This window comes from Catharus ustulatus, chromosome 18, assembly GCF_009819885.2.
Source record: "Catharus ustulatus isolate bCatUst1 chromosome 18, bCatUst1.pri.v2, whole genome shotgun sequence".
NCBI lineage: Eukaryota > Metazoa > Chordata > Aves > Passeriformes > Turdidae > Catharus > Catharus ustulatus.
The window spans coordinates 3,922,309-3,949,616 of NC_046238.1; the positions used below are offsets into that span (position 1 = coordinate 3,922,309).

At 52.3% G+C, this 27,308-nt stretch overlaps 4 protein-coding genes across 4 annotated transcripts; 1 reads left to right on the forward strand and 3 right to left on the reverse strand.

Moving 5' to 3' along the window:
- Window positions 1-252: 252 nt before the first annotated feature.
- On the reverse strand, window positions 253-14,525 carry SART3 (spliceosome associated factor 3, U4/U6 recycling protein). Its single transcript, XM_033075829.1, has 19 exons — window positions 14,336-14,525; window positions 13,774-13,900; window positions 13,058-13,162; window positions 11,970-12,154; window positions 10,909-11,014; window positions 10,124-10,248; window positions 9,589-9,744; window positions 8,703-8,841; window positions 8,292-8,399; window positions 7,831-7,908; window positions 7,580-7,638; window positions 7,019-7,128; window positions 6,695-6,807; window positions 6,160-6,236; window positions 5,637-5,802; window positions 4,534-4,976; window positions 3,723-3,875; window positions 2,479-2,666; window positions 253-1,637 (listed from the first exon to the last, which is right to left on the reverse strand). The coding sequence occupies exons 1-19, from the start codon at window positions 14,501-14,503 to the stop codon at window positions 1,457-1,459; spliced, it is 2,787 nt and encodes a 928-aa protein (XP_032931720.1). The 5' UTR covers window positions 14,504-14,525; the 3' UTR covers window positions 253-1,456.
- A 549-nt stretch (window positions 14,526-15,074) lies between these two features.
- On the forward strand, window positions 15,075-17,173 carry ISCU (iron-sulfur cluster assembly enzyme). The gene is made up of 5 exons (XM_033076156.2): window positions 15,075-15,159; window positions 15,233-15,346; window positions 15,547-15,657; window positions 16,287-16,365; window positions 16,770-17,173. Exons 1-5 carry the CDS (start codon window positions 15,076-15,078, stop codon window positions 16,862-16,864), a joined length of 483 nt encoding a protein of 160 aa, XP_032932047.1. The 5' UTR covers window position 15,075; the 3' UTR covers window positions 16,865-17,173.
- Window positions 17,174-17,313: 140 nt separating this feature from the next.
- TMEM119 (transmembrane protein 119) lies at window positions 17,314-21,612 on the reverse strand (the record flags this gene model as incomplete). Its single annotated transcript, XM_033076155.2, has 2 exons — window positions 17,314-19,712; window positions 21,302-21,612. Coding segments are annotated over 2 exons (1,080 nt in total), but the record flags the coding sequence as incomplete, so codon positions are not given.
- Window positions 21,613-24,635: 3,023 nt separating this feature from the next.
- On the reverse strand, window positions 24,636-27,291 carry SELPLG (selectin P ligand). Its single transcript, XM_033075856.1, has 2 exons — window positions 26,847-27,291; window positions 24,636-26,135 (listed from the first exon to the last, which is right to left on the reverse strand). Exon 2 carries the CDS (start codon window positions 26,128-26,130, stop codon window positions 24,952-24,954), a length of 1,179 nt encoding a protein of 392 aa, XP_032931747.1. The 5' UTR covers window positions 26,131-26,135; window positions 26,847-27,291; the 3' UTR covers window positions 24,636-24,951.
- Between the last annotated feature and the right edge of the window lie 17 nt (window positions 27,292-27,308).

Genomic DNA, 27,308 nt, shown 5'->3' on the forward strand with positions numbered 1-27,308 from the left:
CCTTACAAAGCATGTTATTTTTGTAGTGCAACCTGAGTATAAATAATGCACTTTAGAGCTCTGTGGGGGGGAAAAAAGTTATTTTAGTAACAGATTAATAAACTATTTTAATATGAAAACCTTGGTTTGGAAGAGGCTGTTCTCAGAGCACACTTGGCTGCATGAACTAAGTGGTTGTGGAGGAGGAGAGATCCTGGTTCCCTCAGCAACGTGACAACAGGAGCAGAATCATCATTTCAAAGTAAAGCCAAGTGAAATCAGCACAGAAAATAGTGTTTATTTGCAGCAAGTGATTGTGTGGTCCAAGTGAACTCAGCACTGGGGTCCCCACCTCTCTGGGTGGTGGCTTCCAGGGTTGTTGACAAGCAGGAATGTTTCTATCCAAGATCACACCACACTGTTGGAAAGTCTGAGGTGATGACTGAAGTGATTTCAGGATATTCAGAGCAGATGGAATGAGCTGCTTCAAGGCCTGAGGGACACTGAGCACACCTGAGAGGTGAGGTACATCACTATCACCCAGCTGCCAGAGGAGAAGTGCAGTTCCAACACCCACATTTAAACAAAAGCAACAGTATTTATAGAAAACCTTTGAGAACTTGAGTTTAATAAACCGAGAAACGTCAGCTTGCACTTCACAGTTGTACAAAACCATACAGAAACCACCTGCAAAAAGACATGAGCTAGCTAGGAAAAAAACAACTAAAACCAACCAAAAAACCTGGTCCTCAGCAACAGCACGTCCAGCTTCATGGGAAACAAAAATTACCACCTCAGGATCAGCTCCTGACACTTAAAAAGAATCATCTCAATGTCCTTTACAAATACACCATATAAAAAACAGGTCAACTGGAACAGAACAGGAACTGGATACATATATATGTATATCTGTGTATCTACATATACACACATATGTATAGAAACTCTCCCAAATACTAAAAGAGGCCATTGTGGTGAAGTTGGAGCATCTGCTGTTGGATTCTGCATGGAAGGAGATGACAATCCCTGCGTGCTGGGGTTGGGTGGAGGATGGGGCTGTTGGCAGAGAGAATGTCTGCAATCCCAATCTGAGCTGACCAGTGGAGCTTGCTGAGGTCCTCCCATGGCATCTCATTCGTTAATGAAAGAGAAAAAATCGCTGGAAAAACTCCAAAAACTCCATGTGGCATCCGAGCTGTGCAGGAAATGTTTCCCCCCTCGTTACCCTCAATATGAGGGATCGCGTTAACGCCGTTTCACCAGAACAAAAGTGGAACTCTTTGCTCTTAGAGGAAAAAAACAAAAATACAAACCACCACCTGGATTTGTGCCATCCTCCACTGATCCTGAGGAATGCAGTCCAGTATTTACAGGGAATTGGGACGGGCTTTCTCTCCTGGCAAAGCTTAAGGACACAACATGGCTTCCAGAAAGGCATTTCACATTGGACCAGATCTGCTGAGTGCACGCTCCTTGCTCACTTCTTCAGGAGCATCTTGGCAAAATCAGCATTGGACATCTTTTTAGGCTCTGCAGGGGGGTCACAGGATGCTGCTGGTGAGTTCTGGACCATCCCATTCTCAGCCTTGGCCACGGGGTTGCTCTGACGCTGCAGCGCCCGGGGCATCATGGAGAGCTGTGTCCTTCCCTTCCCTCGCCTGGAAGGGAAAAAATTCCCACTGAAACACACTCTTGTAGCTTGGGGCAACAACAAGGACTTGTTTGCTGGGAGGAATGCACATTTCAATGTTATTCCTGTCATTTGTTTCAGGGATAAAGCTTTTTGAAGCACCCCTGAGTTCTGGCAGACAACAACTGCCCCACAGTGCCCAGGACTGAAGCTCTGTTTATCCACAGGGCCCATCCAATACAGGAATGCTAAAATATGAAGGAACAGCCTTAAGGCTCACTAGGAACAGGGGCTGCTTCTCCAGAGGGAGAGAACATGGAAATTATCAGGGATCAGTGCCAACATGAGATCCAAGGGGATGGCCAATGCCTGATCCTTTTGTCACTACAGAGCTGTTTCAGTTGATAAAGAGGAAAATTCTGCTTTCCCTCATCAATCCAACAACTCATTTTTATGGTTCAGCACCATTTAAAAGCTCTGTCAGATTCACAGAATCCTACACTGATTTGGGGTGGAAGAGGCCTTTAAGATCACTCCTGCCATGGGCAGGGACACCTTCCAGTGTCTCAGGTTGCTCATAGCCCTGTCCAACCCAACCTTGGACATTCCCAGAGATGCAGGGACAGCCACAATTCTCTGGGCACCCTTTGCCAGGGCTTCCCACCCTCACAGGAAAGAATTCCTTCCCAATATCCCATCCAACCCTGCCCTCTGGCAATGGGAAGCCATTCCCTCTCACCATATACAAAAATCCCTCTCCCTCCTTTTTTTGTCTCCCCCATAATCCAGCTAAGATTCCTAAACTTTAGCACAGCAAGAAAAGCAGCATTTCCTTTCCAGGCAGTGCCAGGCACCCCTCCATCACTCACGCTCCATAAATGTGCCGTGGTGCCAGGGCCAGGGAGGCCCTGCCGGGCTCGGGGCGCTCCGGAAGCTTCCGCAGAGGGGGGTTGCTGATCATCACCTTGATGACGTGGTCCTTCACTGTCAGCCCATCCATCTTCAGCACAGCCTGAGAGGCCTGGGCTTCATTCTCATATTCCACATAAGCCAGGCCCTGAATTAACAGAAGAAACAACCTGCATTAGGTTTTGGTGTTTCTGTAAGAGCTGGTAAGGAATTCATAAATTAAATTCAGTCACAATTTCAGTCCCAACCATTCTCTTCTCACAACCTGTATTTCCTGTTTCTCACTCCTGATGCCCTCATGTGTAGAAAAAAAGCATTAAAAAAGGAAAGAACCACCCCAAAAATGCTATTAAATGAAATATAATGAAGTACCATGGCAGGATCACAGAGAAGGGCATCACCTCTCCCTGCTGTTACTCTTTTAAATGACATTCAAAGCCTTAAGCTGCATTTTTTGGATTGACCAGTTTCACAGGAGAGACATCAGGTTTTACATAACTTTCTCAAAATACATTTATTTGTGGTTTACACACAACCCCAGCTCAAACTAAGGTCAGAACAAGACTTGGGGTTCCCAAGAGCACTCATTACAAGGTGTGCACACAGCAGGAAGTGCACCTGAGGTGGTGCAAGGGGCAAGAAAATTCTATTTAAATCCATGTCCACCATTCCCAGGATGTCCCTGTGGACAGGACCCACCACACAGACACAGCCCAGGTGGCAGGCAGAGTTTTGGCAGAGCAGCAACTGGTTCAGAATCCCTTATTTAACAAGGAGTCATTTATTCAGGGATGGAAATAATGAGAGGGGGCTCATTTCTCATTGGCAAATCCCTTCCTGCAGCAGATGTTAGGAACAAAAGCCTCAGGAAATTGAAGAAAGGAGGATGGGAATTGGTTGTACCAGGTAAAGCCCCTTTAGCCAGTTATTTAAAAACCAATCCTTTACAGACTTGCCTGGTTTCACTATACTGAAAGTGCTCCATCCCCTATTTTTCTGGTGCAATTTAATAAGTATTTTGGAAAAATTCCTTTTGTTTTCTGCACAAAGGCACACTGGGCTATATAAATCCAAGCTCTTCCACAAGTATTAATACAAAACCACACTGGCAACTTAATAAACCCAACTTTTTTGTCTCTAGACTTCATAACAAGTTTCTTTTTGAAGGATTCCTTAAAACCAGGAGTGTGTTAAGGATGCCTACCTTGGGTTTTCCAGCTCTGTTGGTGACCAGTCGAATGTCCTTCACATTCCCATGTGCTTTGCACACCTCCTCCAGCTCCTCCTTAGTGCAGGAAAATGGCAAACCAGATATAAAGAGTTTATGTTTCTCCAGGGTAGTGCTGTACCTGAACACCTGGAGAACAAAAATGTTGGTTCACAAACCAGCCAGAAATTCCAAGGATTTCAATCCTACACCCCAAAAGTAATTCCTGTTTGTGGGATGCAAAGCTGCCTCAAAGCCATGAGTAGTGTTTTGGAAGATATTTGCTTACAAACACCAAGGCCTTGCAACTAAATGCTATTAAACCCCTTCCTAATGAGGGCAGACACTGAGAATCACAGAATATCCTAAGCTGGAAGGGATGCAGAAGGATCAGAGCCCAGTTCCTTTAATAAGGTATTTATAATATTGTCTTCTTGCTCAGCTGTCACTATGGGAACATTGAATTTTACTGTGCAGGAACTGCAGAAAGCAGAAATCCCCTGATTACACAACTGAGCCCTGGTACAGAGCATCCTCAGCCAGGGGATTGAGTAACAAATGCTGACCAAAAAAGCTCTTCAGAGGCTGAACCACCATGAAACTGCTCAGATCAGCAGATTTCTACAAATCCTGAGTAAATTATGTCAATCTTGGTGTCTGGCAACTTAACAGAAGATGCAAAAAGTCCTAAATAAGAATTTATAGCAGCACGACGAGAATTGATCGGATTTGAGCACCCTGGACACAACAGCTTGCACCAACTCCACTCCCCAGATCTCCTGTACAACAAAAACCAACAAAACTTTACCTTAAAGTCAGGATTCTTGTTCTTGTCAACACAAGGGGACACAAACATGGGCCTGCCCTCCACAGCCGTGCGATCCAAGGCCAGGGCCTGCCGAGCAGCCTCCTCCTCCCGGAACTGCACGTAGCAGTAACCCCGGAAGGTTCCCTTGTTGTTGAACACTGCTCGGATCTCCACCACCTCCCCACAGCTCCCAAAGAGCTCCCTCAGCTTGGCTTCAGGCTCTGCCATGGTGTAGGAGAGGTTGCTGACAAACACAGTGACTTTATCCTTGCTGCTGTCGTGGAGAACTTTGGGGATGTCCTTGCGGCTGGTGGACGCCTTTTCCTTGGGGGTTGTTGGCCCATCTGGCTTTTCACTCCTCCCAAAGAGCCCAGTCTCCACTTCCATGTCCTCTTCAGGGAGCACTCCATCCCCCTCTCCCTTGTGCCTCTTGCTGGGCAGCTCTGATTGATGGAATTGAAAGCCTTGTTAGAAAAAAATTACCCACTCCATTCCCACTGTGGAAGCACAAATACAGTGACAGCTCCTAAAGACACCAAAAACCTCCCAGGGGTTTTAAAGAACAAATAACAAATTATTCCACCAAGAGAGCTTTAGATGAAAGCAACTGGAATATTTGTTCCTTTTTTCAGCCAGTCACAGCTGACAGTTGCTGATTCATGTTCCTCTTCTTTGTCTAATGGTTCTTTTTTTTAAAAAAAAGTAAAACTGAAAGCTCACAAAAATCCCAGGGGGAACAACCTATTAAAGTCTTCTGTTCCCACCTCCAAGAAGCTTCTACAATCCTGAATAACCCAATTTAGACACAAGGCTCAGCATCACAGGATGAGTCAGAAAAATTACTTAAAGGAAAATTAAGAAAAAAAAATCACAATATCCCTTCAAAATAAGAAATCCCAAGAAAATTCTGGAGATTCTTATAAACCTGTTTTTCTGTTGGTATAAAACCATTTAGCCTTGCTTGCATTTCACTCCCACACTGAAGACTTCCCAGGAGAAAGCAGCCCTGGAAAGACACCAGTGCTGGCAATTCCTCAGCTCCACAAGACAACCAATAACCCTGTTGGCAGAGCTCTGAAATTTTCATTTCATTTTATTTTTACCTTCTTCCTGTCCCCATTCACCCTCGTCATCCTCGTCCGCTTTGCGCTTGTCCCCAATCTTGGTTTTTTTGGCTTTTTTGGAAGCTTTCTTCTCTGCCCTTGCCTGCTTCCTCTGCTCAGCTCTCTCCTCCTCCTGCTTTGCCAGAGCAGCTTCTTTCTCAGCAGCCTAAAACACACAAGATTTATTTCTTTTTTTTTCCCCCACTGGCTGCAGATTGCAGAGCATTTTCCAGAGCACTGAGCTCAGGACTAACAGGGACATCATTTAAAGCTCATCCCAATTCTTTGCTCTCACAGCTTTCCTGGAGGGCACATCACTCTTGTGGTCATCCAAGGGGCAAAAGGAGAAAGATAAAAAACAGCAAGAGGTTGTTAATCATAGTTTTAAAGTAAAAATCAATAGTTCTAGGGCTTGAAGGCATTTCAGGCTTATCTGGGAGGAAGTCATATTAAAAATGTGGCATTCAGAGAAGCATGGATTTAATTTTATAAAATGCTTTGGTAGCTCCCAGAAAGTTCTGACCTTTGCTCTTTGTTCATTCACTCGAGCCAATCTGTTCTCAGTTTTCTGAACAGCAGCATCCCAGTCTTCCAGTGTTCCTAAAGGATAAAATTAAACTTTTAAAAGCTTTTTATTTAGCTTTCTCATCATTCAGAGATACAGTTCTGGAAAAATAAGAGTCACTGAGTTTATGGCACTCGTTGTTCATATTAAATATGAAAATTCTAATTATAACAATTGGCCTGTAAGGTAAAAAAAAAAAGCCAGAGCCAAGCAGAGCAGAAACCTCTCATTAATAATGCAAGACTCCATGGCATGGAAAAATCCAGTGATTTCAGAAAAGCAAGGAAGAAAAGAGCTGTCTGTGGATCTGACAGCAGTGAAAAGGAAGTGAGATTTCAGTGGAGCACAAAACACAGGATCAAAAAGCCTGCCTGTCACCCCTGCCTAGCCAGGTAATTAATCACCTCCTGCCACCCTTCTGTTAATTAATGACCTTCTGCCTGTCACTCAGTGACCTTTTGTCACTTAGCCACCCCTGGCAGTGCCCAGGTACCTTCTATCCTCTCGAGGGTGAGCAGCACCTCGCAGACGTGCTCGGGGTAGTCGCTGGTGCACTGCACTGCTCGGTGCAGGGCCTTCCTGCAGTGCTGGGTGTCCCCATGGGCCCTGCAGAGGGGACAGGACACTGAGGGGACAAACCACACACTATTCCAGCCATACAAGCATTCCCCATCCTTCCCCAGCTGCTGAAACACTTCTGGAAGCCACAGCAGAGCTGCCCCAAAAACCTCAAAGGTGTTTTGTAAACACACTCGTGTTCTGAACTGTTTTCTGCCACAGATCAGGAAACAAAAAAGTGAATTAACCAAGCTCCTACCTTTCCAGGTTGTAATATTCCAGCCACATGTTGGCATATTTGGCATTTCCTTTAGTCATGATGTTGTCCCAGAGCTCCCTGGCTTTCTGCATGTTGTTACACAAGCGGGCCTGCAAGGGAGCATCCAAAATATCCTTCAGGATTATTTGTTCAGCATCAATAACTCCAAACAAAAATTACCCCACAGATGCTGCAGACAGACTCAGGAAGATACAGAGCCATACAACAGTCAAGATAAACACCTGACACAATCCCACTACTGAACAATCCTTCTCTGTCCATCTCTCCCATTAGTCTTAGTTCTGGCTCCCACATCCATTTGATTTTGGTCATTATAAAAGAAATTAGAGAGTTGTTTCTGAATTTTTCCTTTTGTTGTTGATGAATGTACCTAAAAACTTCTCAGACTGAGAACTTGCTTTGTGTTGAGAAAGGGAAGCAGAGGAGAAGGGGAAATGGACTGGGAAAGGACTGCATTCCATGGCAGGAATGTTAAAACATTTCATTTTAAATCCATTTTATTAGGCTCAGGAATTTAAATACAGCACAGAGAAACATCACCTCAACTCTTGCCCAGTTCTGCATGATGGTGCAGGATGGATCTCCACTTTCACTGAACCCTAGGAAGAAAAACAAGGAGTGTTTGTTGCACTTGGCTCTCAGAAATACAAAAGTGTTTATTAAACAGGTCCCACATGGAGATCAAATCTTTATCTTTCTGAAATGATCAAGATTCTTGATTGTGTGGAGAACTGATTTTATAAAAATGATTTTGAAGAGGAGAAAACAATACTTGGGATGATTTTACTTACTTTCCTCTACTTCTTGTTTCAAGTACTCCACAGCTCGTGCAAATGCAGAGCGCAGCTCCTCCAGCTCCTTACTGGAGTCTGCAGGGAAAAAAAGAAACAATAAAATAATAATAATAATAGTGGTAGTAATAATTTGCCACCCAATAGAACCTTCTCCTTAACACCCACAATTACTTCAGCAGGGGAAGATTAAATTTATTACTTCTCAATGTCATTATCACTTCAATTTGTGATTTTATAATGAGGAAAACTCACTACATGAAGAATTTTAAAAAATCAGGTATCAAAAATATAAGGCAGGGCATTTTTGCAATAGCAAACCAATCAAATTCCTATTTTTTATAGACATGAAGACAATTTTTGTGAAAAATGAAAATGCTGATAATTTTCTTTAAAAAAGTAGTATCCAAGAAGTATAAAGAAAATAGTTCAGATATTTATTCTGTATTTATCATACAGACCTTGTGTAAAATCCACCCTTCTCCTCAGGTAATCCAGGTAGGCCTGCCAGATCTCTACATAGTCTGTTGCTTGAATAAAACCTGCATTCAGAGCTTTTTCAAACATTTCTGAAAGAAAAATGGGGAAAAAAACCAAATTACTTTCCCTATACTGTGAAAATTAGCAACTTGCAGTGACAGCACAAAGAAATATCTACACAAACACCACTGGTTTCTGGGAAGAGAAGAAATCCTACACAATAAATTGGTTTAGGAAGGGAATTTTTAGGAATGTTCATTCCAAGCTTGCTCAGGGTGAAGCTGCTCAGCCAAAGCAGCAGGACAAGAACAGATCCTGCAAGTCCCATTTGTCCCACGCTGTTTGGAGTGCAGAGAGCAGCTCTGAACTGCATGTTCTGGGTCTTTGCTCACCAGAGATGATGCTGTGCTCAACCCTGTGCCTCTCCATGGCCAGCAGGTACCTAATCCACAGCCCAACAGTCCAGGGGCAGTTCCTGACAGCGCGGTCGTGTGCGGATAAAACCAATTCCTTCACCTTCAGCTGCCTGTCCTGAAAGAACCACACAAAAAAAAAAAGTGAAGTTCTTATCAGCCAGAGAGACCATGCTCAGCTAATAAAGAGCCAACACCTAAAATCCAGTACTTCCACTTCATATTTAAAGAACTCAGATTGGTATTTTAAATTCTGCATTCCTAAAAACGCAGTGAACGCCTTCCAGTGAGGAAGGAAAGAACTGCCAGGTGAGGTGACAAATTTAATAAAGGCACTGAGTGAATTCCCAACTGCTTCTAGAATGTCAAGGATACAAAGAGGGAGAGCACACCCAGCCTGTTTGTGGAGGTTTTGTTCCACCTGCAACCTGCTGTGTCCAGCTGGGAAGAGAAAGAGATGATGGAAAAACTGAGCCTGGATAAGCTCCTGCAGGGAGTCACCCTGATCCCTTAATCCAGCCACCTTCTGTCCTGCCTCTGGAGCTCAGCATCAGCTTCAAACTGCACTAACAAACCCCCCTGGAAACAAGAGCTGAACATCTGGGCTTGCTTCAGTGCCCACACCCTGTAATTCTGCAGAGAAAACACAGCTAGAGCTGAGCAAAGTGAGAAATGCTCACACAAGCAATAAACACATCCCTGAAACAGGAGGAAACCAAAGGGGAGGTGAAAAATCACTCTGGAAGATTTACAGACTAAAGGTAGAACTTACTGGCTGTTTATCAGCAACTGAGATTAAAAAGAAACCAACACAAGTGAAGGCAAGAAAATAAATCTGCAAACACTGATGGGTTTATTTCCTTACCAAGTACTGGTTGTAGCGTGCCCAGAGGTCTGGGACAAGGCAGTTCTCAGCCAAAGCTCTCTCATAGATCAACTGAATCCGAGCTGGGTCACCTGCTTTCATTTCAAAATCAATGTAAGCTTGGTATTCTGCCAGCTTTGGGGTTTCAGCACCCAGCTGGAAAACAACCAAGGAGAGACAACATCAAACTCTTCAACAAAGCAAGACTCCAACAGTTCAGCTGTTCCTCAGAGCAGCTCTTGTGCAAGAATTCCCACAAGAAATTTGTCTCTGTATCAGCAGCTGTTGATTTTCATACACCTCTGAATGGGTCTGAAATCACACAGATCCTGGGTTTATTCCCCTTATCCCAGTGCTGCAAATCACACTCAATGGATTCAATAATTTCCAGTATTCCCAGTATATAATTGTCACTATTCCCACAAAGTCCCCCAGCTGGGGACTAGAAAAATAATAAATTTGGAAAACAAAAAAATTAATCATCCCAAATCAATTCCCTCTTAGTTTTAAAGGAAGGTGTAAGTGCCAGCATTACCAGAGCCTCCTCGTAGGGTTTACACTTCTCCAGCTGCTGCAGAGCTTTTTTGTAGTTCTTTATTGTTGTTTCTGGAATGGGCTCTTCTGACCACTCCTCATATTCAGCATAGGAAGCCTCCATGTCTATTAAAACATGAAATCCCATCAATGATGCACTAATGAAATTAAAAATTCAGGTTTCAACCTATGGTTGGTTCTAGAACAAATTCCTATTTTTATTTATATAATAATTATAATTTATTCAGAATAAATATTTAAATTTTTATCCTCTTTTGGTCCTTTCTGTCACATTGCTGCATTCTTAAAGGATTCATCTTCACTTCATCTCACACAATGTTCCATAACAAACTCAGGGCAAGTTGCTCATTTGGATTTAGAAAACCAAAGTGGCAAAATTTTCCTCAAGGCTTTAGAGGAAAGCAAACCCAAATTCTTTTCAGATGGAAATGAAGTCAAAAGAACTGTGCTTAACTTTCTCCCATGAGCAAGAGAAGGGACACAAAGAGCCTAAAGCAGGAACTAAAGAAGGCAGAATTCCAACAATCCAGCTGCCAGACACTCCCTACCCAGGGTTTTATGCAGCAATCACAGCTGAACTCCTCATTTTTAAATCACATTTTGTACTCCTCGCTTGCACTTAAAACATCCTCAAATTCTCAACCAGCTGACCCAAGTTCTAACAAACCAGAACATGTTCCAGAGGGAACATTCCTCATGCAGGAGAGCCCAAGGGCTGCAGCTGCCCTTGGTGTGGCTGTGGCAGGAGGATGTTGATGCCCTTACCCAGCAGTGGGATCCCCAGCTGGCGCCGGAAGAGCGTGTGGATCTTCTCGAGCTGGCTGCACAGCACCTGCTGCTGCTCTGGGGATGGAATGCTGCCAGGGGCTGGCTGCAAGCAAAAAAAAAAAAACAGGGAAATTCAATCCATTCCCTCCAGCCCCAGCTAATGGATATGAGAGGGAGTTGTTTATGAGCTGAGATCCAAGTGAATACGTGATCCTTGAAGGGCCAACCTGCTGGGAAAGCTAAAACTTGGGAATTGCTCCCCTTGAAAGGTGGATGAATGGGAAGAGCATTCCTGACTGAAAGCTGGCACAAGCACAGGGAAATGATCCCCTGAGAACAAGGAAGCACCTGGTGACTGTGCCATTTGACAACCCCACCGTGCTGCCAAAGAGGGTTTCAGTAAATCCCTGGGGTGTGGGGAGAGGATCTAAAACTTCCAGCCTTAATTGTGGTTGGGAATGAAAGAACATCCTCCTGTTACTCCTTTGTTAGGGGTTGAAAGGGACCTTTAAAGATCAAATAATTCCCACTGCCACCATGAGCAGGGACATCTTTTAACTTCCATCTCTTCTGCAGCAAATTATCAAAAATAAGGAAATATTCTGGCCATGTTGGGAAATCACTTTTGCAGATATCAAAGTACATTTCAGGGATAAAATACCCTCCTCCAAAAATCTGGGGACAAAATACCCTCATCCACAAATTGTGGAATAATGACTAAGTTAAAAGCTGAACAGCTCAGAAATTTAAACTTGATTGACTCAGTGCAGAAACAACCACAGAACATTGTTTAATAATGAAAGATTTCAATTTAAAGCTGTTCTTGGCACCTCAGTCAGCAGCAGAGCCAAACTTTGCACATGGATTTGAGATGATTTTAGGATTTTACTGAAATACAAATCCACTACTTGATCAGCCAAACCCACAGAATGGTTTTCCTGAACCACAGGGTCGGGAAGAATCAACTGAGACACCACAGGGAGGAGACAACTCCAGGTGACTCCAGGAGCTGCACCACAGCTTTTTTTTGGGATGGGAGCTCAGTGGAACAGGCTCACCTGTGCTGTTTCCAGGATGGCATTCTCAAATTCCCTGTAGGCTTCCCACAGGGCCGTGCCCTTGGTGACGTGCAGCCCCACGGCCGTCAGAGCCCGCTCGAAGATGGAGCGCACCTTCTCGATGCCTCCCTCCTGACCAATGCCTCCAATGGAGTATTGGGCATATTCCAGCCAGATCTCAGGACCTAAACAAGGTTAGGAGAAACAGGTGATCTGATTTTTTCAAAAATAATAACAAGAAAATGCAGCTCTGCTTCCCCAAATGCTGCGTGTAAATAGAAAAACACGTGGTGATGTTCTTTTTTTATCAAAAAAAAAAGTTAAAATATCTGGGAATTTTATTTTAGCCACAGTTTCCTTCAGAATGGTGTCACTGCTGTGGTTTTGCTGACAGGGACTGGCCCTGCCTGTCACCTCTGCCACACAAACCACTGCAGGGATGCACCAAGATGCTTGAACAGCAAATTCCCATTCCCTGAGCTGGGACCACACAGCTGTCACACTCCAGAATAATTCAGATTAAAGCAGCTCCTCCTCCTCTTTCCAGACTCCTGAATTTCCCTGAGCAGGAACTCCTGAAGCAGCTGAAGCCTGAAGGTGAAGGAGAGGTGGGGGAACATCAAATTCCAGTCAGGAATCCTCAAGCTGGGACTGCCCTGGGTTCCAGAACTGCTTCCAAACCCCAAATGCAATCCAGCAATCCCTCACTTCTTCACCTCCATTCCTTCTTCCTGAGGGATCACCACCAGCAGGTAATGTCACTGATGTGACATTTTGTTTGCAACTTTTGAGGGGGATTTACCTCCATATTCCTTCCACTTCCTCAGGCTTCATTTGTCCAGCTCTTTACCCCAATTCCCAAAGAACTCAGGGATTTATTCCCAAAAAATTAAAGATGCAGCAGCTCCTGAGGAATGGAGAGACCATACACCCATCCCTTCCACTTCTCACTCAGATTTTAGAAATTAGTTTGAAATTTTGACTCAATTGCTGCATTGTAACAGAAGGAAGAGACTTTCCTACAAAAAAAAAAAAAGCCAACTCTGGATGCAACACAACCAATTTTAGAGCATTTTTGAATGACTTACAGATGTAATCTTTGACAGCTCTTTCAAACAGCTCATAAACCTTCTCTCTCTCAGAGATCTCTGAAGCCATTTTTATCTCATCCTTCAACCAGTCCAGCCAAATTTCTGAAAGGAAAAACAATTAGGAAAAAAATCACTAATACTCAGAAATAACAAGTTATGTCCACTTGGGGAGTTTTTATCAACAGACTTAAAACCAAGGAGGGGGAGCAAGGCAAAGAGAGGAATTTTAACCTCCACAATTCCTAACTAATTTGAAATAAAAGCTGGGTGGAAAGCTTTTAAATTGGTGCTAAACAAGCACCTTTTTACTAAAGGCAGAAGCTGGAACTTTTCAGGATTTTGAAAATCATCCCATTCCATCTCTTCCCATGGGCAGGGACAAATTCACTGTCCCAGGTTGCTCCAAGCCCTGTCCAGCCTGGCCTTGGACACTTCCAAATCCCACACTGGCAGAGCAGCCTCTGCAATATTCCCATTGCCCCAGAATTACAACTAAAAAGACAAATCCCCACTTCAAGCATCCACAATTTCCACCAAAGGGAATTTTCTTTGCTGTCTGTCTCATTTTGAGCAGGAGTTTGCTGAGCTCTGGATGACATTCCCTGATTGAGGGTGATGGCAACTGGCCCAAATGTGTTATTGCACTATTGAAATAAAACTAATAAATAAATAAAATAAAACTAGCAGGTGACAGAGTAGAGGATGCTCTTTACCTTCAGTGAGGGGGAAGAGCTCGCTCATCTTCTGCCGAGCTCTGCGGAGCTTCACCAGCTCTCCCTCCTGCCGGAGCAGCTTGATCAGATCCAAGTGACAGTTGTAGTCAAAAGCATTGATAGAAAGCTTAAAAAAAAAAATTTAAAAATCAATTTTAAAAGCAGCGTTAAGTGATGGATGCGAAGAAGCCAGAGAACAAATCACACAATTCTCACAACAGGGTTTCCTCAGATTTAACCCCTGGCACAGTCCCGGCCGTGCCCTCGGGTCCCGTCAGAGAGAGAATTCCGTTTTAACTTCTTTAAAGGCAATAAAAAACCGCGGGCAGCCGGCTCAGATTTCTCAATGAACACAAACTGCCTACTAGGACTCTTATTTCCCTCTCAAAAAAAATTAAAAAAAATTCCAAGCTGCTCAATTTTCATCTCAGACTCCAAACATTCGCGCCATTAAATCACAGAATATCCCGAGTTGGAAGAAATTCCCGTCCCGACACCAAAGCACCGGGGCAGACACGGATTATCCCCGTTCCCGCCACACCCGCTGCCCCGCCGGGCCCACCTGCTCCTCCAGCCGCTGGATCTCGGCCTCGTTCTCCTTCTCCTCATCCTCGCCGTCTCCAGACGAGTCCGAGTCGCCCTCATCATCCGAATCCCCGCCCGACTCGGGGTCTCCCTCCGGCAGCCGCTTCTCCTCCTCGGCCGCCGCCTCAGCTCCCGCCGCCGCCATCTTATGCAGCTCCGCTCGCCGCCCGCCGCGCTCCGCCGGCCGCCGTGGCTGCCCGCGCGCTGCCCGTCCCGCCGCCCCGCCCCGCCGCAGACCGATCCGGGCGGGAAGAACCGGAATCCTTGGCCCACCCCGCTCCGCGCTCGTCTGCGCACCGGGGCCACGCAGCGCTCAGTGTGGCCGCAGCGCGACCCTTTGTCTTCTGGTCCGTGGCGCAGGCAGCACCGCGGGCACCCCGCTATGTGGCCATCAGGGGGCCTGCGGGAGGGTCCGTGGCGTGCGCGGTGCTGCTCGCCCGCCATATTGAGTGTGGCGCTGCCGCGTGCCGCACACGCAGCGTCTGGTACGATAAAAACCCTGGCGCGATTGAAAAGCCGTTTCCATAGTTTATTGATTTACTGATCGTTTAAGCCACAACGCGAGGCCCTTCCCACAGGCGGCCTCCAGCGCTCACACCGGCCAAAGTATGACCGGGGCGAAACGCGAGCTCCGGAGGCGAAGGGGCGTGGTTGGGCGTGGCCAGCTCGCCCGAGGTTATAAAAGGGAGTTGGACTGCGCCCCTCCCCCCAGTCAAGATGGCGGCGCTGAGGGCGGCGGGGGCGGTGCTGCTGCGGCCCCGGCCCGGGCCGGCCCCGGCCGCTGTGGGCTACCACAAGAAGGTGAGGGGCGAGCGGGACACGGGGAGGGGCGGGGGCGGCACGGTTGGCTCTCGCTGACGCTGTGTCTTGGCAGGTAGTGGATCACTACGAGAACCCGCGCAACGTCGGCTCCCTCGACCGCAATGCCAAGAATGTGGGCACCGGCCTGGTGGGCGCCCCGGCCTGCGGCGACGTCATGAAGCTTCAGGTGACCTTGGGGACCTGCTGGGTGGGGTCATTTGGGGCTGGTGTGAGGGTCAAAGCTGCCCGTGTTCGCTCAGGGACAGCACGGGCTTCCCTCATGCCCTGTGCCCGGGGCAGGGCCGGTCCCGCTCCCCGGGGGCCCGGCTGGGGGGGACCCGGCCGAGCTGATCTGGGCACTGAAATGTCCCCAAAATGCTCCCGCAGGTGGAAGTAGACGAGAACGGCAAGATCGTGGACGCCCGCTTCAAAACCTTCGGCTGCGGCTCGGCCATCGCCTCCAGCTCGCTGGCCACGGAGTGGGTCAAAGGGAAAACGGTGAGGGAGCTCCGGGAAAGCTGCAGAGCTTCCCACGTGCCTGTGTTCTCTGCTGGGATCACACAAAGTGCCCTCCAGGGAGTCCCTGCAGTACTTTGTGCTGTAGAAGTGACTGCCAACACTGTTATTGTAGGGCAGTAATTGCTTTTCTCATTAGGGAATCATTAAGGTGGAAAATCCCTGTGAGAACATCAAGGCCAACCCTTCCCCCAGCACTGGCAGCTTCACCATTGACCATGACCCCAAGTGTCACATCCACATGTTTTGTTTTGTTTTTTAACAATTTGTTTTTTTGAACAATTCCACCAGGAAGTTACTTTGTGTCTTATGTAATGAGCAAAACCAGGCTGATGGCAGAAATTTAAATTCTAGAGAATCTTTAGGTCAGTTAGGTTGGTTTTTCTGCCAGCAGCAAATGTACCTCAGTGTTGTGATAGAGGATGGACAGACTCAAAGCAGCCCAAGTGGGGACAGTCTATGACACTGTACATCAGTCAGACATTCCTTAATTCCCACATTCCTAGGCAGCTGAGATGATCTCCCCTGTGGATTCTGCTGGCTCTGGAGCATTAAACCTTCTTAGCAAACACAAAGAGCAGGGCCCATGACCACTTCTGCCTGTGTTTCAGGTTGATGAAGCGCTGAAAATCAAGAACACAGATATTGCCAAGGAACTCTGCCTTCCCCCTGTCAAACTGCACTGCTCCAGTAAGTAAAAACCCTGGATCTCAGATAGTCTGGGAATAACACAGATGTTTCTGGATGCTGTTTTCCAAACAGTTTCTGCACAGTGTTGTCCTTAAGAGAAAACTTGTTCAGATTTCAGGGTTAATTCAAGAATTTTCAGATCAGTTCAGTGTTTTAGTGGCTCAGCAGACTAATAAACAATCAGATTCTGAATTACATTATTATCTGAAGTTATATTACATTAAGTCAGCATTACAGGAATTCGATATTTTAGGAATTCCATTCAGATTCTCCTCCTAAGATCAGTTTTTGCTGCTGGCGTTTGCTCACTGCTGCCTGCTTTTGTTCTTACCTCATCTTTTGTCCTAAAAGCTCTTGAATTGTCCTTAAAATCCCTTTTTTTTTGTGTTTTTTTTGCTTTGCAGTGCTGGCTGAAGACGCCATCAAGGCTGCCTTGGCCGATTACAAACTGAAGCAGGATCCAAACAGAGAATCCGACAAGAAAGCCGACAATGCCTGAACTGCCTGCGCAGCTTCCCCTCCTCCCTCCTCACTCTGCAGTGCAATTCCCGAGCTGTAGTAGGACCCTGTGCACTACTCAAGCTGTAAGATACGCACAAGTTACGCACAACGTGTCCCTGTGGTGTCCAGCCACTCCGTAGTGCTCACCTGGCTGGGGCTCCTGTCCCCTCGGGAATGCCGCGGGAAGACTCTGCTCTGGAGACAAAACCCCGCTACTGTCCGGTACTGGAAGGGCTGCACTTTGATTTCTATTTTGGGAAGATGTCTAGTTTTGCCTAATACTTGATGGAATTTGGTGGGAAGTGTTGCCCTGGTTTGGATGTGTGTGTTTGTGAGAGCTGCGGCGCCGCCCTCAGCTCAGGGTTGGTTTCACAATCCTGGGGCAAATTCCTGCTCTTGGAATTCTGGGACCCTTTGCAGGTGCCAAAGGGAAAAGTGGCCAGGAAAACACTGGTGGCTTCTGCTCCCATCCTGTCACTGCTTAATTTTTGAAGCTCTTGAGGAACAGCCTGAATTTTGGGGTGTTTTCTCTAAGAATTTCACTTTTTCACTCACCAGGTGCTCTCTTACAGCTGTAAATCCTGGGCTAGAGGGTGTCCCTGCCCAAGGAAGGGGCTTGCAACTGGATGAGCTTTAAGGTCCCTTCCAATCAAAACCACTCTCTCTAAAATACACCCTCAGACTGGAACCCCCATGGGGAATAGCAGAGCTGGAATGCAGAGCTGAGGGGGAGCTCCCAGAGTTCCTCTTTTCCAGGGAAGCATTTCCAAACCAAGCAGACAACACTGGCAAACTTCACTTTTTTACCTTCTAACCCTCCACAAAACACCTCACTTCCCATTTGTCGTACTGAGGGTGTTGTTAAGCATTTAAAACCACATTTAAAAAAAATAATTGTCTCATTCTGCTCCATCTAGGGCACAGTATTTGTAATTCTTAACGCAGAGGTCACACGTCTGTCACTCACAAGGTCCCTCTTGTGGTTCCTCAGCTCCTGGCACCCTCCAGCAGTGCAGAACGTGCCTCTCTCTCATGGAACAATCCTGTTATTTCCCAGTTAAAAAAAAAAAAATGGGGAAGCTTCACACACGCACATCTGCTCTGGGGCAGAATCAGCTCTTTGTGGAGGCACACTCCTCCCAAGGGAAGGTTGTGCTGAGGCAGGGATATAACAGGATAAAACACAGGGATACAGGAGTTACAGGGGTACAGGGATGTGCTGCTTCTGAGGCAGAACAGCCTCTCTCACCTTCCAGGCTTCCCTCTGTCCCCAGTGCAGCAGCTGCACCCCAGAGCTGTGGCTGAGTCCCCACAGCCCCCCCTCGGCCCCACAGCTGTGGGTACAAGATAAAGGTTTCCTGGAAGAGCACGTGACGTGCTGATAGGGGACTGATAACACCCTGCCCAAGGCTCCACTGCCCATGGAGTCCAGTCCAGCTGTGCCCCTGGAAGAGCACAGGGACACAGGGATTGTCCCCTGGCCACCCCACGGCTGCAGAGACACACGGGAGAGGAGCTGTGCGGAGGAAACGTTTATTTCTAGCTGAAGGGGTTCAGGAAATGAGGCAAAAATCCAGCTGGGCTCTGGGGTAAAAGAAGGAAAAGTGTCCTTGTCCCTAAATCCTCATCCCTCTTTCCCTTGGGTGGCCATGGGCAAAGCTCACCCATGTCTTACAGACCCCCAGCCCTGGTCCCATTCCTTTTCCCAGAGGGACACAGCTCCCAGCCAGGCACCTGGCACGGACCAGGCTGCTGCTGCTGCTGATTAAAATAACATTTGGGAGGAAGCTGGTGGCACAGGGTGCAGAGCTGGAGCTGGGGGGATGCACCCACCCACTGCCTGGGGTGGGAGAAGCCCCTTGGGCAGCAAGAGCTGGGGCTGACAGCGTTCCAATGCTGGGGAAAACCACCAGCTGGCAAATCCCCCCATCAGCACCAGGGTCGGGGGAGATGGGAGGCAATGGGATCTGCATCAGGGCTTCCTTGAGCCACCACGTACGTACAGAGCCTGATCCACCATGTCCATCATGTGTCCCAAGCCAGCAGCTCCTCAGCTTGCCCGGGACTGTGTCCCTGCTCAGATCCCAGAGGGAGCCTGGGAGCCATCCTGGGATGCATCAGGGGTCTCCTTGCTTCCTGCGCTTGCCGCTTCCTCCACACCTGCATTTTGGGCTGGGGCCTTGGGTTGCTCATCCTCCAACTTCTTTCCTTCCTCCTCCTCCTCCTTCTCCTCCTCCTGAGGGGAATTCTGCTCACCCCGGGCCCCGTTGGCCAGCGGTGCCTTGGTGGGGGATTTGAGGTTCTGGGCAGCAGCCAGGATGTCCGCCTGGAGCTGCCGGCCGCCGTCCAGCGGCTCCTCCGCCCCGGCCTCGGCGGCTTTCTCGGGCACCTCGCTGAACGCCCGCGCCCCGCCCGACTTGTCCCGCTCATCCACGTATTTCTTCTTGGGAAAGGAGGAGGGATAGTAGGCAGAGGCCTTGTGCTTCTGCCGGACGATGACGGCGGCGCAGATGATGAAGAGGAGGACGAAGGACAGCGAGCTCACCACCACCACCAGCAGCAGGTACTCCTTGAAGAAATCCACCAGCCCGTCCAGCACACCTGGCGCCGAGCTGTTGGTCACCGTGGTGCCCAGCGCATCCCCAACCGTGGGGCTGATGCGGGGGGTCACGGGCTGGGCAGGCAGCGTGGCCGAAGCCTCGTCCCCGTCCCCGCTGCCCGCGGTGTCCGGCAGCACCGGGCGGTGCCGGGGCGCTGCCGCCCGTGCCGGGGCCGCCGCCAGCAGCACCAAGAGCGGCAACCACGTGCCCATGGCTGAGCCCATTGCCAGGATCGCTGCAGGAGACCTGTGGGATGCAGAGGGGAGCGGGACAGGTTAATACCCCAACAGAGCGAGCGCCCCAGGATTGCCCCCACCCACCCAAATTTCCTTATGGAAGTGGGAAGGCAGCTCCGGTTTTGTCACCCTGACAGAGCGAGGGGCTCCGGTTGTTTTCCGAGGGTGCAGCTGGAAGCCAGCTGGGTGGGATTGCTCAAGGCTGGGGGACTGGGGCTGCTGCCAGCGCCTGGCTCCAGACAACGGTCATTTGGCTGATTAGAGAATTCCTGAAAAATGGAGGTTTGCAGTGGAAACTTTGACACGGGCGACGCTGCAAAGGGGCTGGGCCCGGCTCAAGAGGCATTTCCCAACCGTCCGTCCCAGACCGTTAATTCCCAGCTGGAGCACGGCTAAAAATAGGTCGGAGCAGGATTTCACCCCAGTGCCACCAAGGTGGTTGAGTGGAGCCAGGATGGGGTGTGGGACAAAGGAGCAGGCCCAGAGCTGGGGTGCCTGTGTGTCCCCGGTGGCTCTGTCCCTGTGCTGTGCTCCTTGCCTGGATGGGGCTGGATCTGCCCCGTTCCACAGCACACAGTGTGCTGTGGGACATGGGACACACACTTCCCACCCCAGACTCATGAGCTCCTGGCCAGGCTCTGCACCCCATGGGATTTGGGAAAGGGACACGACCGTCTCCACCACGTCCTGAGACATTCCCAAGGGACATCAGCGTGTGCCGCGCCACGTAACGCCACCGAGCCATTCCCAGGGCTCTTCCCCTCCACATGGCTCTGTGGGGAGCTCTCAGGGAACAGCTCCCCAGGTCCATCAGCAGGGACCCCCCCATGACAATTCCCCAGCCTTAGGCTCCCCAAATCCCAGCCTACATCCCATTTCCCCCCAAACAAACCCAAGCCAGCAGCTCTACAGACCGAGGGACTCCAGCAGCAGGATTTGGCTTCCAGGCTCTTTGCCGGCTGCACAATCTGGTTTCCATTAACCCAGTGCAAAAAAACGGCAGCAGAGGCAGGAGGTGCCCCTGACCCCCAACCCTCCCGGCTCCCCACAGGCACTGCTGCAGCTGTGGGGTCACAGCACTGACCAGCACCGGGAGAATGAAGGGTTTGAGGGGCTGAGCCCCTTCATCCTCCTCTTCACCCCAGACAGGGGCCCCTCGGTGGGAAAGGAGTCCCGGGATGGGGACGGCATCGATTCCCCGGCAGCCATCGGAGCTGAGGAGCAGCCGCGGCCATGGAGGGGCCGAGCAAAGCCCAAAGCAGTGCCAAGAGCAGGGCCTGGCACCACGAGCATTGCCAGCCCTCCACCCCCATCCCAATCCCATTCCAGCCCCATCCTCACCCACCCCCAGACCCACAGCTCGTTCCCAGCTCCGCTTCCCAGCCACTCCAGAAATTCGCGATTTTGGTGTTGTCCAGACGCAGCACGCTCCGATTCCTGCCCGGGAACGCAGCCATGTGGCCGACTCCATCCCGTGTCCCGCCATGGGGACCATGCCCAGCCCTCACCACAGCACCCCAGCTGTGGGACAGCCTGTGCCCTGCTCCAGAGCCACCCAAAAATTGGGGAGCAGCTTGGCACACCCAGTGGGATCCTCACCTCGCCCGCAGCCGGCGGGAGGGAGCCGGGAAGACGGGGTCTGTCCCACACACCTCGAGCCCCTTTCTGCAGCCTGCTGGGATGGAGCCTCCTCCTTCTCCCTCTTCTCCTCCTCCTCCTTCTCCTCCTCCCCCTGCGTCGCAGCCCGGGACCAGCTTGTTCTCATTACAGCCGGGATGGGGAGGGGGTGTGGGAGGCCAGGGAAAGGCAGGCAGCCCCCAGCCCCCTCCCAGATGAACTCCAGCTGGGGCTGGGGGTGTTTCCTGGTTTATCCCGTCAGCAAAGGAGCCATGATGTCCCCTGTCATCAACCCCAGGAGGAGCCACGTTTTGGGGTGCAAGCGGGGATGGGGGTCACACAAGGGGTTGTTTTTAATGTTTTTATCCATAAAGGTGGGGGGTAAAGCCCATCTGAGGATCCAGGGGTGACAGTGAGGGATGTAGGCTCAGTGCCCTGGCATTATTGAGGCAGTGGGGCAAATATGGCTTGGGACAATCTCCTTAATTCCAGGAGAACACTTCCTAAAATCCCAGCCTGGAAATGCTCTGGCTTGGGCACCTCTGCCTTGGTGTGCAGGCAGGGACACAGGGTCCCCCTTTTCCCCAGACAAACACAGCAGCTGCTCAGCTCCCCAGGTCCTGGTCTCCACTTTGGTCGTCTGGGGGCATCTCTTGAGCCCCTCCCAAGCTCTGTCTCCCCCTGCCCTGGTCCCCTTGGCCTGGCCTGAGGTTGCTCAAGAGGCTGCAGCCGCTGCATGACCTCATCCTGTTGCTATTTTCCTCTGCTCCTCTCTGGGGACCTGCCAGACCCCCCAAAAAGCCATGGCCAGCGTCTGGGGACCGTGACCCCCGCGGGTGGGGGGATGGATGGATGGATGGATTCTGGCGCCGCTGGGGTTTCTCCGGCGTCGCTGCCGCCGTCGCGGCTCCCCGAAATAAAGGCTCCGTCCGTCTGGCTGCCCCGGCGGCTCCCAGCAGCTGCTGGGGCGGCTTTTCCCGGCCTTAAGTGCTCAGTGATGAAATCTTAGAGGGGAAGGGGGAAAGGCGAGGGGAGGCCGGAGGCGAGGGCGGCCTGGAGGAGTTCCAGCAGCATCCGGCCCTGCTCCTGCAGCCCAGGTGGGGATGGGGCTGAGCCTCCTGCCGTGCACTCAGCAATGCTGGTATTGGGCTCAATCTCCTTGTCCAGAGCACGCATCCCACATCGTGCAGAATCCCCACTGCCACTCATCCAAAAACGCCATCCCCAGCCAGGAACCCCATGTGCTTTGCTCAGACTCTCCATTCCTCCTTGCTCAGGATCCCACCCGTGCCCACGGTTCCCACCCTTCATAGCTCAGAGTTCTCATCCGTCCCTGCCTGGTGTTTCCATTTCCCCTCAGCCAGGATCCCCATCCCTCCCTGCCCAGTGTCCCCACCCTCTCAGCCGGGATCCCGGTCCCGGTTCCCGGTGCCAGCTCCCACTGGCCATTACGATGCCGTTTTTGCCTGCAGCGGGCACGGCCCGGCCCCTCGGAGCTGGGCAGGGCCGGGACCGCCCGGCCCCGCTGTGTAATTTGGGGCAGCAGGAACGCGGGGCCGAGCAGGGCTGGGCTGCCGGCACAGCCCACTCGGGGAACCGCTAATTTGAGGGATTTCAGCCTCGCTCTGCTTCTAATTTGCTTCCCTGGGCTGCGCTTTGCTGTGCCAGCAAAATACCCGGAGGGAATCCATCCTGCAGAGCTGCACGAGGCGTGTGGAGCTCCACGTGCAGTGTCATGAGTGGGACTGTGTCACTCCCAGCCTCGTGTCACCCACGACAGCCTGGTATCACTACCAGCCCCCTGTCACCCTCCACAGCCTGGTGCCACTCCTGGCTCCGTGTCACCCTCCACAGCCCGGTGCCACCCCAGACTCCTGTCACCCTCCACAGCCTGATATCACCACAGCCCCCTGTCACCCTCCACAGCCTGGTGCCACCCCAACCTTTTGTCACCCTCCACAGCCTGGTGCCACCCCAACCTTGTGTCACCCTCCACAGCCCGGTGCCACCCCAGCCTCGTGTCACCCTCCACAGCCTGGTGCCACCCCAACCTTGTGTCACCCTCCACAGCCTGGTGCCACCCCCCGCACGCTGCCCTCCCGCCGTCCGGGATCCCTGAGGATCCTGCTGTGACACCGTGCAGGCTTCCCGTGAATTCCTGTGCCGTGAGGGGGGCCAGGGCAGCCTGACAGGCCCTGCTGACTGCGCCAAATAGGGCGATCCCCGGCTCCCGGTGGAGGAAAGTTTATCCTCGCTGCGCTCCTGCTGGAGAGGAGGGCACAGGGCTGGGACAGCAGGACCAATCCCTCAGATCTGCACCCATCCAGTTCCTTGGGACACACCTCATCGTCATCAGGGGCAGAGGGTGGATGAGCTGCTGTGGGGTGAAGCCAGAGGATGGGAGCATCCCTCTTCCCCCGTGGCTGCTTTGATTGGCAGGGTGCTGGTGTGGGGACAGTGGGACAGAGCAGGGTGGCATCAGCAAGGAGCTCATGGCCAGGATGTCCTGCGTGGGGACTGACCATGGACACCAGCTGTGGGTCCCCTGGGCTGGCTGACTCACACATAAACATTTACATTCACAGCTAGAGCAGGGCCGTGCAGCTGCCAGGATCCAGATGGAAAATATCCCAAGCACAGCGTGAATGTAAACAGGCAGCAGGGCTGGGATGCAGGTGAATGACCACGCTGGCAATTCACCCTGGACAGACAGCCCAGAGTGGCCTTGGAAGAGGCTGCAAGTTTGGGAATGTGGGGAAGGGGATATGGGGATGTGGGAATGGGAATGCTGAACCTGGTCACAGCAGGGATGGGGATGTGGGGATGTGGGGATATGGGGATGGGGAGCCTGGGTGGAGCAAAACGGAAAAATGGGGACACTGAGCCTGGCAGGACAGGGCCAGTCCCGGGCTATCTCCACCCAGGAAAGGGATCAGGAAGGGATCAGTTGGTGGCCCGAGCAGTGACTGACACCTGCCTTAGCGGGTGAAATGGTGGCACCTTCACTGGCCTCTCCCCCTCCCGTTCCCATTCCCAGCCGGGGCCAGCGCTGCCGGACGATGCCGAGACCCTGCGGCCACCGTTCACCGAGCACCTGACAGGCAGCGGCGGCTCCGGAGGCGTCCCCGCCTCGCTGCAGCGACCGCAGGCAGGAACACGTTGTGCCACGAGCGCACCCGTCCTGTCCCCGTCCCTGTCCCCCTCCCCCGACGTTTCCGCCCCATCTCCCCCTCCCTTCCAGCTCCCACGAGGGGAGGAGGTCCCGGGGGCTGCGGTCCCGTCCCCAAGGTCGCGGGATCTGGTCCCTGCCTGGCGAGGGGTGGCCGCGGGTTTCGTTTCTGCTCCCCCAGAGGCTTGAGAGGGAGGATGGAGAAGCGAAATTTTGGCAGCAGGATGTGAGCAGGCGGCGGGGCGGGGAGGGAGCCGGCGGGTGCCGGCCCTGCCAGGAAGAGACCACCATGTCCAGGTAACTCTTTAATGGCATGGGCCTCGAGGGCTGAGCTGGCCGCGGGGGAGCAGCTCCGTCACACTGGTCCAAACTAAAACACCGGGGACAGGGGATCCTCTGCCCGCGGCTCCACCGGGCACGCAGGCACCGGGCTCCTGCGGGATGCAGGAGCCATCCCGGGGGCTCAGGAGTGCTCCGGCAGGAAGCTGCTGAGAGTCAGGTTGTCTCCATCGTGCTCGGAGCTGCCGTCGGGCAGCAGCAGCTTGTGCCGCCGGGCCGGAACAGGCCGTGAACCGGCGGCCGCCTCGGAGTCGGGCAGGAGCGAGGAGATACAAACCATCTCGGTGCGGCTGAAGCGGCGCTCCCCCGTCCTCGCCCGCTGCCACAGCAGCGACCCCAGCACCCCCGTGCACACCACGAAGGTGGCGGCCACCAGCCCCAGCAGCAGGATGGCCAGCAGGCACTTGCTCATCACCCCGCTGGGCTCCCAGGGCACCGCGGTGCTCCCCGGCGTCGTGTCCCAAGAGGCCGGGAGGGTCGGTGCAGGCGGAGCTCCGGATTTCTTGGGTTTCTTGTAGCCCGTGGTGGTGAGGACAAAAGCTGGGAGGCCAGCTGAGCGTGGGCCCGTGGAGGAGCTGCTGTCCAGGCCATCAGTCACTGTGTCCTCCTCGATGAGCCAGCTGTGGGTGGTGGTGGCGATGCTCTTTTGGGGTGCTGAGCGTGTGCCAGGCTCTGAGGTTGACGGCAGGATGGAATCAGGGGGATCTGTCTCATCCAGGGCATCAGCTGTGGTTGGCACCACGAGTGCCCGGCTGGCCTTGGTGCTGGGTGCTGGGGTAGAGCCGAGAGGGGGATCTGTCTCATTCATGGTATCAGCTGGGGTGGACACTGCAGGCACTGGGAGCAGGGTGGCGTTGGTGCCGGGCACTGCTGCTGCCACAGCGTCTTCCAGTGAGTCAGGTTCAGAGGAATCTGTCTCATCCAAAGGCTCGGCTGTGGTGGACACTGCAGGCTCTGGGAGCAGGCTGGTGTTGGTGCTGGGCACTGCAGAGCTCAGGATCTGCTCAGGATCAGGGGAATCATCCATGGGATCGGCTGCGGTTGGCACCTGGAGCAGGCTGGCGTTGCTACCGGGTGCTGGTGGTGACACAGTGACAGCCCCGCTTTTGTCACTGCTGATCATTGTGGTGGCACCAGGCTCCTGCCCACTGTCATCCCTCTTCCCACGGGAGAGGGGCAGGGGCTTGGCCACCCCCCAGACCCACTGCCTGTCCCGGGGCAGTCCCGGCTCCAGCAGCTCAGCCCCACACGCCCGCAGGGGGCTCAGCACCAGCAGCACCAGCACGGCCCAGCCCGGCGCCATGGGACCTGCAGGGGACACAAAGGGAGGTGACATCGGGGTCCTGCTGAGCATGGAACTAACTGTCCCAATGTGGGCTCACACTCCAAACGAGGATCTTCCTCCCCCTCTGCAGAGGGGCCCCCGGGTTTGGGGGGATGGAGGATGCACCCAGGCTGCCACAGCCCCCACCTGCGGGGCTGGCTCTGCTCCAGGAGCAAGTTTTGATAAGGAAGTTGAGTGTCTGGAAATGGGAAATCAGCCGCGATGGAGACGGCTGCTGCGGGAAGGGGCAGTTGCGGGATGAGTCTGTGTGGAAATGAAACCACAGGGATGTCAGGCACGCTTTGACAGACCCCCCGCGCCGGGGTCCCGTCCTCCCCCTCTGCCCGCCGGGCTGGCACAGGGCTCCTCAGGGCCACCGAGAGCCTGTGCCTTTGTGCTGGAGCAGCAGAGGCAAATCCACCCCAAACTCACCCCAAATCCCCCTCGTTCCATCACCAATCCCCCATCCCTCGGCAGCCCCGATGGGCGGAAGCCACCGAGGTCCCCGAGGATCCGCACCCAGCCAGGGCTCAGTGCTCCCACGTCCCTAAACCCCCAGGGACCAGCACGGAGCGTGGCACCCTCAGGGACCCTGAGCATCCCTTTGGCACCCTCAGGAACCCTGAGCATCCCTTTGTCACCCAGAGCATCCCCGGGGCCGAGTCCCGACCCGGCACCTCCTCACCAGGGCTCACCTGTGCTGATGACCGCGCTGGGCTCCCGGCTGCAGGACTCAGCGGCGAGGGCCTGGCACGGGGGGTGAGGGCAGCCCCAGCAGCGGCACCCGCGGGGCGTCGTGGGCACCGTGCGCCTGCACCTCCGGCCGGGCGGGGCGCGCAGGGAGCGCGGAAAAGCGGCTGCGGTTTGCAGAGCCCGCGGGGGAAGGACGTCACGGCGAGAGTGGGGGAGCAGAGGGCTGGGGGGCTGCGGGCACCCCTCGGGGAGGGTGGCAGGGTGTGGGCTGCACCCCAAAGAGGGGGGTCCTGCCCTGGTGGGAGCCCCCAGCTCGGCCCCAAGGAGCAGCTGCGCGCCGGGGTTCGCGTCGCTCCGAAAGCAGAAGTGACGGCGAACCTGGTGCCAGGGATGCCACCCCTGTGGGCATGGCCAGGGAGGGGGCCAGGGTGCCCTGAGACACCTCAACACCGGGGAACGCCTTA

What these genes read in the sequence shown, in the direction of transcription:
- SART3 (XM_033075829.1), bottom strand. Translation starts at nt 14,503, where the DNA reads ATGGCGGCGGCGGGAGCTGAGGCGGCGGCCGAGGAGGAGAAGCGGCTG. An exon ending in CACGCTACAACCAGTACTTG is followed by an intron (nt 8,842 to 9,588) that starts GTAAGGAAATAA and finishes TGGTTCTTTCAG; the next exon opens with GACAGGCAGCTGAAGGTGAA. An exon ending in TGAATGAACAAAGAGCAAAG is followed by an intron (nt 5,803 to 6,159) that starts GTCAGAACTTTC and finishes TGTGTGTTTTAG; the next exon opens with GCTGCTGAGAAAGAAGCTGC.
- ISCU (XM_033076156.2), top strand. Translation starts at nt 15,076, where the DNA reads ATGGCGGCGCTGAGGGCGGCGGGGGCGGTGCTGCTGCGGCCCCGGCCC. An exon ending in GCGACGTCATGAAGCTTCAG is followed by an intron (nt 15,347 to 15,546) that starts GTGACCTTGGGG and finishes ATGCTCCCGCAG; the next exon opens with GTGGAAGTAGACGAGAACGG. An exon ending in AGTGGGTCAAAGGGAAAACG is followed by an intron (nt 15,658 to 16,286) that starts GTGAGGGAGCTC and finishes CCTGTGTTTCAG; the next exon opens with GTTGATGAAGCGCTGAAAAT.
- SELPLG (XM_033075856.1), bottom strand. Translation starts at nt 26,130, where the DNA reads ATGGCGCCGGGCTGGGCCGTGCTGGTGCTGCTGGTGCTGAGCCCCCTG.